The 10,161-nt window shown below is 42.1% G+C and overlaps 3 protein-coding genes across 6 annotated transcripts; all 3 read right to left on the bottom strand.

The window, feature by feature from the left end:
* Positions 1-11: 11 nt before the first annotated feature.
* LOC124056930 (hydroxyacyl-thioester dehydratase type 2, mitochondrial-like) lies at positions 12-940 on the bottom strand. Its single transcript, XM_046384882.1, has one exon. The coding sequence runs from the start codon at positions 938-940 to the stop codon at positions 458-460; it is 483 nt and encodes a 160-aa protein (XP_046240838.1). The 3' UTR covers positions 12-457.
* Positions 875-3,108, bottom strand: rpp14 (ribonuclease P/MRP 14 subunit). Of its 4 annotated transcripts, none has more exons than XM_046384883.1 (6): positions 2,980-3,108; positions 2,077-2,209; positions 1,837-1,921; positions 1,510-1,586; positions 1,339-1,417; positions 875-1,015 (listed from the first exon to the last, which is right to left on the bottom strand). In XM_046384883.1, the coding sequence occupies exons 2-6, from the start codon at positions 2,163-2,165 to the stop codon at positions 959-961; spliced, it is 387 nt and encodes a 128-aa protein (XP_046240839.1). In that variant the 5' UTR covers positions 2,166-2,209; positions 2,980-3,108; the 3' UTR covers positions 875-958. The 4 variants fall into 4 exon arrangements, with proteins under 4 accessions (XP_046240839.1, XP_046240841.1, XP_046240840.1 ...); XM_046384885.1 differs by having other exon boundaries at positions 2,077-2,205; positions 2,980-3,107; XM_046384884.1 differs by having other exon boundaries at positions 2,954-3,075.
* A 276-nt stretch (positions 3,109-3,384) lies between these two features.
* LOC124056929 (monoacylglycerol lipase abhd6-A-like) lies at positions 3,385-8,931 on the bottom strand. Its single transcript, XM_046384880.1, has 9 exons — positions 8,794-8,931; positions 7,301-7,416; positions 6,492-6,651; positions 5,880-5,993; positions 5,255-5,387; positions 4,955-5,112; positions 4,690-4,744; positions 4,312-4,412; positions 3,385-3,946 (listed from the first exon to the last, which is right to left on the bottom strand). The coding sequence occupies exons 2-9, from the start codon at positions 7,402-7,404 to the stop codon at positions 3,767-3,769; spliced, it is 1,005 nt and encodes a 334-aa protein (XP_046240836.1). The 5' UTR covers positions 7,405-7,416; positions 8,794-8,931; the 3' UTR covers positions 3,385-3,766.
* Between the last annotated feature and the right edge of the window lie 1,230 nt (positions 8,932-10,161).

Here is a 10,161-nt window from a genome sequence, read left to right on the forward strand (position 1 = left end):
AGAGTCCACACTCTCATGCAAACTGCTTTAATTTCATCTCTGTGGACAGATGAAAATGAATTGGACTGAAAAGAATCAGCTGAACGTAGACTGTGACAAGACATGAATGGATTTGATGAATTCAAAGATCAAAAAAAAAAAAAATCATGTTTGCAAATTTATTCCTCACACAGGATCTCATATATTAAACAGCAAAAAACCCAGATCAGATCTGACAAATTAAACACCCTAGAAGTTAATCCAGTTGCTGTCTCGTCTCTCTGGCAACCACTCGATCCCATTCCCAGACTTCTTGTTGCCAACAACCAAATAAAGAACAAAAAGAGCAACACAGAATAAACTCTACTGTGCAGGAAAAAAGAGAGATGTCCAGCTGCAGACTGTTCTGCAGCAGCCATTTTTAGTCACTGCAACTGTCACATCCGAGTGCTGTGAATTCTGTCCTAATCCCGTCCTCTCAAGCTTTCTGCTGATCCTCGGGCATCATGACCATTACCTCCCCCTCCATCACCACTTTGTCCTTCACAGAGCATGTCACTGCAATGAAGGCAAACGACATCTTGATCTTGCGGACTTCGGCTTCGGCCAGCACCTCCTCGTCAATGTAGAGTGGCGCCGGAAAGCGGATCTCCTGGTACAGGAAGACACAGCCGCGACCGGGCATCCTGGTGCCGAGCACGGCCGAGATCAAGCCGTTGATGAGGACGCCATGGACGATGGGCGTCTCGAAGGAGGTGGTGCGGGCGTAGGCTGGGTCCAGGTGGAGGGGGTTGGTGTCACCCGTCAGCTCGGCAAAGAGCTCCACATCACGGGAGGAGAAAGCTTTGGTGAGGGAGGCTCTCTGGCCGACGTGGAGCAGCCGGCGGGAGGAAGGAGCTGCTCTGACGGACGAGAGGCACAGCAACGGTTTGTTAAAGATACTGCACCACGTGAAACTCATCCTGAAGAAAACAAGGCTTCAGCACAGCTGCAGCTCTCGACTGTTTCCTGTCAGAGCAAGCAGGAATGGAGACACCTGAAGTTAAGAGAGAGAAAGTCTTTACTGTCTGAGAGGGACATTTGCTTTTCACAACTTGTACATATTCAACACAGAAATGACAAAACATGACATATACACTTTGTCACATGTGTACTCATGCCCTGGCCTGTGACCCAACCCATTCTGATGAAATACGTTTAGATCAATACAGAAAGAGTATGATCCCCTCTGTCCAATCCCGTCAAAGCAAGCTCTTGGATTGCATAGAGGATGTCAGACTGAGCCAGCGTTTGTCCCTCAGCACCTCACAGTACATAAAGATTATTTCAGGACAATGAACTGCAGTGAATTCTGCTGACCTGCAGAACTCTGAAGGCACAAGCCTGGTTCTGGTAGGAGCCAAGTAGAGTCAGGGAACTCCACAGCTTCACCAAACCCCTAAAAACACACACAAACAAATTTAGAAAAACAAAAAACATCTAGTTTAGGAGGTGTGAAAATTTCTCTCCATCCTGCTGCTGCCAACTCACCTGCTGCAAACACGTAAGAAAGCAGTGCGGGTTTCTTCATCATACTTCAGCAGGTCAAACGTCAACGCTGCTCCCACCTGAAGCACATATGTTCAAATATATGAAGAAAATATCCAAACAGGTGGACAAAAACATAACCTCTTCGCATTAACAGTGAAGCTACAACTCCTGATTATTTTACCAACAAAAAAACCTGATTATTTTTCAATATTATAAAATTGAGAAAACAAAGGACCATCAGAGGACCATCTGGAATTTTTAACTGTAAAAATTCAGAGTAGAAGGTGGGAATGTAACGATCGATGCTGGCTTTGTCCAAGATCTCACCTCTCCATACAGACTCCTCAGACCTGTGATGATAAACTGCTTCAGATCTACTTCACTCAGTCTGGTAGACTCATCCTCCAGCACGCTAAACACAAACATGGGAAAATATTATGTGAGACGCATGTTTGATTACTGCAGTATTATTGACATGTTCAGATATAAATTCAGCCAGGCCCTTTTTAAGAAGAAACACGGTATATTTGAAAGAAACAAACATTAGGTTTCCTTAAGGTGACTTACAGGCAGACCTTCATATAGTGATACGGAGAGGCGTTCTTGAACACGACCCGTTGGTAAACTGCAGGTTTGTCCTGGTCTGCACGTCTCATTCTACTAAAGCATCAGTGACTCCAGCAGCAGGTTGATCAGCTGACTTAAGACAAAACAAAAACAAAAACAAACAGAAGGTCAGACAGTGTGATTCGACACTATACAAGTCTGCATCTGTGCACATATCCATCGATCCTGTGTGTCACGTGGTTCAAACAAGTCAGACATGATTGTGTGAGGCTGACGATTTGGGACTATATGATCAAAAGTCTGTAAAGGATCCAAATTACGAATATAATATAAACATCGCCAATGTAAAATAAAAATCTATCACATACACACTTTTTGTCAACCCTTTGTCCGTTAATATACGAGACTGTAGTCCATGTCTCTACAGTTTTGTCGGATATGAAGGTCAGAGTACTAAAACAGATGAATAAAAGTAACTCTATCTTACATTAAAGCGTAGGGGCAAAGTTAAAACATTTCGAAAAATAACTTGTTCGTGCCAAAAAAGCTGAACCTTATTTTGACACACAAACAACAAATGATAAACATAGCCAGTAAGATAGCAGCTAACCACCGGGCTAAAGAGGTTGAATATCGAAAATATTAGCACATGTAATAAAAACACGCTGTACACGGCCGCACTACCTGAAGCTAAAACTAGCTAACAGGAGGTCAAACAGTAGCTAAGTTATGTGAACTAAGCTGGCTAGCTTGGCAACGCTAACTCGTAGCTGCTGCACTGACAGCTAAACACAGCTAACGGTTAATGAACTGCCGTTTCATATTGTTAAAATATGTATTAAAAACATAAGTGCTGCAGCATCTTAACGTTACTCACCACGTATATCAACGTGAAGCGACCACGCAGTGTTATGATCCGGTTGGCCTCCTTGCAAACTTTGAATCATTGCGCATGTGCAGTCATCACATCTAGCTATGTCAAAGAGTAGTAAAATAGTACGATGGGTCACTCGGTCGCCTGAATATAATGAGGGGTAAAGGCTTAAAGTAATCTAAAACGGTGAAGATGTGTCGCCACCCAGCGGTGTGTTGGCATATTACTAGCTACTAGGCTACATGTAAAAACACAAAACACAGAACACAGTACAAATTTCCAGTCTGTCAATAAAGTCAGAACAATTTTCCTTTGAAGCTTTATTTCTATTTTTCTATAGAAACTCTTCGTACATAAATTATACAAATTCACTCATTAGTGAATCACCCCATTTAAATATTTTCAGGAAGAAAAAATAAATCTGACAACTCACATACAGTACATTTTTTTATTCTGAATTTCCACGTGAATGTGTTGTATGAGGTTAAATATGCAGTCAGTTCACAGCAGGAGACTTCACATGGAACAAGTATAGTTTTTCTGATGATGAAATGGGCAAAATCCCAACATGGAATGTTTTTTTCAACATTTAAATTTAAAACAAATATTATAGCCTCCCGCATGGTGCCAGCAAACCTCAGGAATATTTAACAGTCTGTCCCGTATTTGTGCATTCTTTCAGTGTTCACAGGTGTAAACAAAGTCATAGAAAACTCTTACAGCAAACTAAAAATCTTCTTCATCATAATCTTCAGTCTCCTTGCCTTCCTCATCCATCATGCGGTCAGGAGTCCGCATACGGTTCAAATGTTTTCTTCAGGAAAGTTTCTTAGCATTTTCACTATGGACTTCCCGCGCGGACAGGAAGTCCGTAATGAGCTTGGCAGCTTTCCTGGGCTGCTCCAGCGCCACAGAATGACCACAGTTGTCCAACACCTCCACCTGACAGTCTGGCAGCGCCGTCTGCAGGACTGATGCCCCGGACACATCCACCACCTGACAGAGCAGGAAGGTTTGTTAGCAGGAAGCAGTTGTGGATCTGTTTGATTAATTTTCCAAAACTGCACGGCAGCATGGCTGTAAGGATAGCAATATTGGCCAGCTGGACGACTCATCGAGTGCTTGATCTGCCAGCGTGGTCCAGATGCACACATCAAAACTTTACCTTAACTTAAGTACAAATTTGAAGTACTTTTCTTGAGCATTTCAACACAGCCAAGCTTCACCTTAAGCAGCTACAGCTTGTTAATGTGTCAGTAATATAACAAAATAACACTGACTTTATGTGACAGCTGTGCCACTGTCCTTAAACACATCACGCTTTTTAATGATTCTCTGCACTGCCGTTATTCAACTTATACCTGGTCTTCCTTCCCCCAGATGACCTGCACAGGTGCTGTGATGAGGTGCAGGTTTTCCTGCAGAGAGTGACGAGACTTCTCCCCGACGATCTCCATGAACACTGAACAACACACACACACACATGCACAAAATCAACAAAGCAAAATCAACATTTTTAAAGCAGTGACATAAAATAATAACATTATGATGTTTGAAATTGTAAATTCAGTATAATAAACTCATTCAAATTCATTCTAATCAGTCATTATTTTCTTTGATACAAATACTGTTTTCACTGACTAATTAATTAATTGTAATTACTTCTACTTTGCTAGCTATTAAGGTTCAGTCAGTGTATAACTCAAGTTTTTAATATTCTTCATTTGGAGCAGACTGACCTTCTTTGTAGAAACCATTGTTGGGGATCCTGTTGTCAAGGAAACCACGCATGATCTGACAACACACACACACACACACACACACACACACATGTCTATGGGTATTCTACACATCATTCTTATAACACTGCAGCAGCTAAAGTTTTAGCTACAGAATACTAGTATTACTAACAGTAGTTGCATTAATACATTGACACTGCATATGGTTAAAACAGGTTGTGTGCGTCTTCGTCTGGATTTCAGATCTTGTAGCACAGCCTCGTACCGGCCGGGGAAGCTTTGGGGGGGTGTAGCAGCAGAGATTCAGCATGTCCTTCAGCTCTTGGGGGGTGGTGGGGATCAGAGGGATCGACTCCTCCTGCTGACTCTTCTCCAGCTCCCTCAGACGACTGATGAACTTAGTTTCTGTGGGATAAACCAGACCTGGAGTGGGAGGAGGAGGAGAACGACGAGAGGGAGGAGGAGAGGGAGGCGTGTCTGTGATTCTGTTTTAATGATAAACAGTGTTTGAATCCTGGAGAGAAACACTGAAACATCATGTACATCAAACATCTGCTCAGTTTACCTGCCGGGCAAATCAAGGTGACACCAGACAGATGAGCGGGGTAACGGGCAGCATATACCCCCGCGACGTTCCCACCCATCGACGTCCCGATCAGGTGGAAGGGTCTTTTATCCAGGCCGATACTCTGCACAAACTGCACAGAGAGACACAAACAGAGAGATGTTATCTGATTTATCATCTCTCAGAGAACAGCCGTTTATCCAGCTGCTCAGGGACTTTGTGTTGCATCTCTGGCTAAGAGTTGAGAAAAAGAGAACCAGACATAAACAGGCACACATGGATGTAAACGGGAACAAAGCCGAACAACCGTCAACCTTGACCTCACATTACATGTTGAGCCATGACCAAATCTTAGCTTGTAATAATTCATAACCTGTATGACATGACAAAGGTGATAAAGCAGTGGACAGACGTCACAACCAGGAATGTAATGAACATTAAAGATTTTGTCAAACTAGGAAGAGAGAAGCAAAAAACATTTCTGGTCTCCCATCAGGGACGTGTTGAGTGACCTGGAGTTAGAAACAACGGAGTCCTTCAAATCTGTATTACATTACAGCGTGTTGCATTCACTACATCACACACACACACACACTTTCTCCTTCACTCTCTGTCTCATACAGACCTGGTGAACTCGGCCAACCTGACCCTGGATGCTGTAGTCCTCTGGCCCGGTGCGACTTGTCCCCTCGTGTCCGGGCATGTCCACACACACCACATGCTGGTTGCTGGGGAGATGCTGGTGAGGAAAACAAACACACCCCAATGATATGAAAAGATCTAATCAAAGACTCTTTGTGGAGTTTAACTGGTAGAAACCCGCACAAGTCACAGTCTAATTGATGCCTGATGTGTTTTGGGTACAAAGTGACAAAGCAGTCTCCTGTGATGATCAGTGTACATGATGTAACTGGTTTGGATAATAACGGATCTGTGCTTCCATCCATCCATCCTCCTTTTCCTTCATCCATCTCTTATGTGGTCCAACCTCCACCCTTTAATCGCTCCTTGTCCTTCCCTCTCTCTCCTATCTCCCATGAAACCTCCTTCATTTTCTCCTCTCCTCTTGTTCCACTTTTCCCCTCTTTCTCCTTATCTCTCTCTTCCACCTCTGCTTTATCGTCTTCACTCTTTCTTTTCTCTTCCCTTTTTTCGTCTTCTTAAAAAGTGTGTTTGACAAAGATACTTGAGTGGACTCACATTTTAAAGTGTGCGCGTGTGTGTGAGTGTGTGTTACCCTGATGACAGGCAGCCACATGTCCTTGGTGGCAGAGAAGCCGTGCAGCAGCAGCAGTGACGGTTTGGCGCCCCCTGGAGTCCCGCGACTGGAATAACAAAAGCGATAACTTCCACTGTGAGAGTGGTGAACCGCCAGCCCCAGCCTGCAACGCCAGTACCTGAGGAAGATCACAGCGCGATGATCAGGACTTAATATGTGCACACACACGTATCATCTGGATTTGTTTCTGACTGCATAATGTATTCAAGAATCCTTATTCTAAAGCCTGGAAAAGCAGTTCCAGAAAATGAAGAGCTAATCGTGCAACACAGATTTACAGTTTTGTGTTGAGAGGTTAAATCCTGCTTCACATGAGATTTAACACTGTAGATGTTACATTGAGACAATATGTTTACAAGTAGGTCTTAAAATTAAGATTGTTCTTGGGTTCTGAGTCAGACCCGATCCTCAGTTCATCTCTCATGCAAATATGGTAATTAGGTTTAAGGATGAAGTCAGGTTTATGGATCATGGTTATGTTTAAGGTGTGTCTGAGGAAGTGAAATAGCCACAATAATCTCCCAAGCAGCAAACATGTAATTTTTTTTCACCTGGGACAAAGTCCACTAAGCAAGGTCATACTGTCAGTCCACAATAAAAGTGTATGTTGGAGAAAACAACAATACAGCAGCAGCAGCCTGTGATACAGTCACTGCTTAAGTATATGAGGTTTCTTGCTCTGGACCAGACAATTAGATAAAATTTTCTCTAAACTGGTAGTACAAAGATTTCTTCAGTCAGCAGCCTAACCAGTCTGTTGTTTTTACCAGTTGTAGGCCTTTAGGAGCCCTCCAGGCCAAAACAGGAAGGCGGTGATGAAGGCGAAGACAGGGACAAACAGAACACCTCCAGATAGCAATATCAGTTCCATCGCTGTGCACTCCTTTAAAATGAAACACACAAACAGTTTCTGAGCTGCGTTTGCTGACCCAGAGACCCATCAGCCCTGCTGCTACTGATCTCACAGCACTGAAGTGGTACAAGTCCAGTTAAACCAATAAATAACAGTTTGTGTCAGTGGAATGAAATAAGATGTGCTGTTCAGATGAGCTGAAAAGCAGTTTCATTGTTTACCGTGAAAGAGATTAAATGAACCATTCAAGGAACACATGGGCATTTTTGACACTTGGCTTGTTTGCTGAGCCTGAGGTGAAGATGAAGATCATTTTTATCTCTGCACATTCAGTACAGACGTAGCTTTTAGATTTGTTTTTAGCCTAACTTAGCATAAACACTGGAAACAGAGAGAAACTACTAGCATTCCTGTGTTCACTTTCTCACCCTGCCCCTGTCACGCTCATTTACATATATGAGAAACCGATATGTCTCATGCATATCTAAGCACTTCTGTTTTTGTCCAAAAATCTCACAATTACTGTCACATTTATTAAAGGGACATTCCACCAGGCGTACACATAGTCATGGTTAGTCCTAGTCAGCCTGTAAAACTGTAGCCCAGTATAAGGTCTGCTGTGGCTCTGGAGGAGTTTCACCAGGTCTGAATAAATAACCATAGTGATGTCATCAGGGTTATTATAACCGAGTGCTTCAGAAAGCCTGCGTTACAAACTGAAGGTGCGAAGTTCAAAATATATAGCTGATAAAACAAGTTTTTGCTCAAAAATTATTTTCTTTAAACTGGTAATATGTACATACATGATCAAGATTTTGTTTTTATGGTATTATATTTCACTTTTGGTTACTTACTACACTTTGGTGTTACAGTGGACAGTGTGCGTGCTCTAGAATTGTTGTTCAATTGGATAATTCGCTAACAAAAATAATTGATATAATAACAAGGTTGAAACTTTGATGTTTGAAGTCAATAAACAAAGTCCATATGTAAGCTCCGAAAACTAAATATATATCTATATAAAGAAAAAGTTACATAAAGTTACATAAAATTTGGGGTCAGCAGCAAACAAGAGGTGTGTCAAAGTAGAGTAAAGGAGCGGAAGACGTAACTTCCCTTTTACCACATTATTGCTGGATTACAGCTAACTTTATTTCATACCGAAGGTTTAAGAGTAAAGCAGCTTTGTGAACCGGCACATCCAAACATACGACCTATTAGACACATGTGCATGAAGATCATGAACCTAAACATCCTTTTAACGTGCTGGAGGAAACATCACATCTCAAACATGATCAGAACATGATAGGCCGAGTTGTATAAACACACCGTCAGCTGCAAAGCTGAAGACAGATTCATTTTGATTATAGCATGTTTATAACGAGGCGTACAGGAGTAGAACAATACCTGTCTGAGTCCTCTTCGATCTGTCACAGAAAGCTGTCCTCCATTCAGTCTGCTCCTCCTCCTCCTCTTTCACCCAAATTACACAACAGCCTTTCATCTGCACTTAAAGGGAAAGCACAATGAGAGGTCTCGGTCGTGCTGCGTTCATGTACTGTCGGACTTATCAAGAGTGTGCGAGTGCGTAGTGTCTCCACAAGAGGGCGCCATCATCCCTATGTGCGTTTTGCATCCACACGTCTTCACAGTCACATTTTAGTGCTTCAAGTGGTGACATCTGAATTAATCTCAGCTTCAGCATTTGGATTAACCCTGCAAACACAAAAGTTAAACTCCCTGAGAGCATTTTGTCATTAACGCAACATTAACACACAACTTTCTGCCAAAGTCAAGACAGTTTTGATTTGCCATTTTTGTTTGTTTGTTTGTTGGTTGGTTTTTCTCACTGGTTTGAGGTCAGCAGTGCTCTATTGGCAAATGTCCATGCATCAATTTAGCAACTTTTGAACGCCAATCTTTTGGTGGGTGGTTTGGACAATCAAATCTGATTAAAAAACACTGTTTTTTGATGAAGCAGTAGAGTTTTTCAGTTTTTAAACCCTTATTTTTAACCTTTAGGGTTTTTTTTGCAGGACTTTTACAGCTGTATCAGAACTGCTGCTGGCTGTTTGTTATACTCGCAACAAAAACTCAACTGCTAAGGCAGCCTCTACGTTTGACTCAAACCCACGTCACATCTAACCAACACAACCAACAAAGGTGACCAATCAGAGGTGGAGGACAGGACGAGTCTTGCAAAATGCAGCTTTACAGAGCTTTTTAGAGATTCAGTTCATTGTTTAGGGGTCTTTACTGTTTTGTTTCCCTCTCACTGCTCTCATAGCGTCATTTATGACCAAAACAGACGGGTGTTCTCAGTGAAAACGCTCAAAAACCCACTGCAAACTGCCACCAAATAACAAGCAGACACAGTCAGAGACTTGCTGATGAACGCAGTGACACATTAAGTCAGCTAAAGAGCTAAGGGGAAGAAGAATAATGTCCAGGCCCAAGTGTTCTAGCTATCTTTTGACAAAATATCTCACTGTTATATACTGTGTGTTGAGTGATATATGAAAACACAGTATGAAAACAGGTTCTCTGCCAATGCAGAAACTACCACACAATGCAAGAGGGTCACAAATGATAATTAAGAGGGTTTATTTGTTTGTTTGTTGTGTCTATACATTTTTTTAGGAAAATCCTACAACATGTAGCACAAGCTGATTTAGCTAAAACCTCTCATTTTCTTCCATTCAATTGCAAAAGCAAAAAAACAGCACTGCAGTTTTGAATAATTCAGTCACTGCATCCATACCTGTGGACACATAT

Source organism: Scatophagus argus, chromosome 3 (assembly GCF_020382885.2).
Source record: "Scatophagus argus isolate fScaArg1 chromosome 3, fScaArg1.pri, whole genome shotgun sequence".
In the NCBI taxonomy this organism is placed as follows: domain Eukaryota; kingdom Metazoa; phylum Chordata; class Actinopteri; family Scatophagidae; genus Scatophagus; species Scatophagus argus.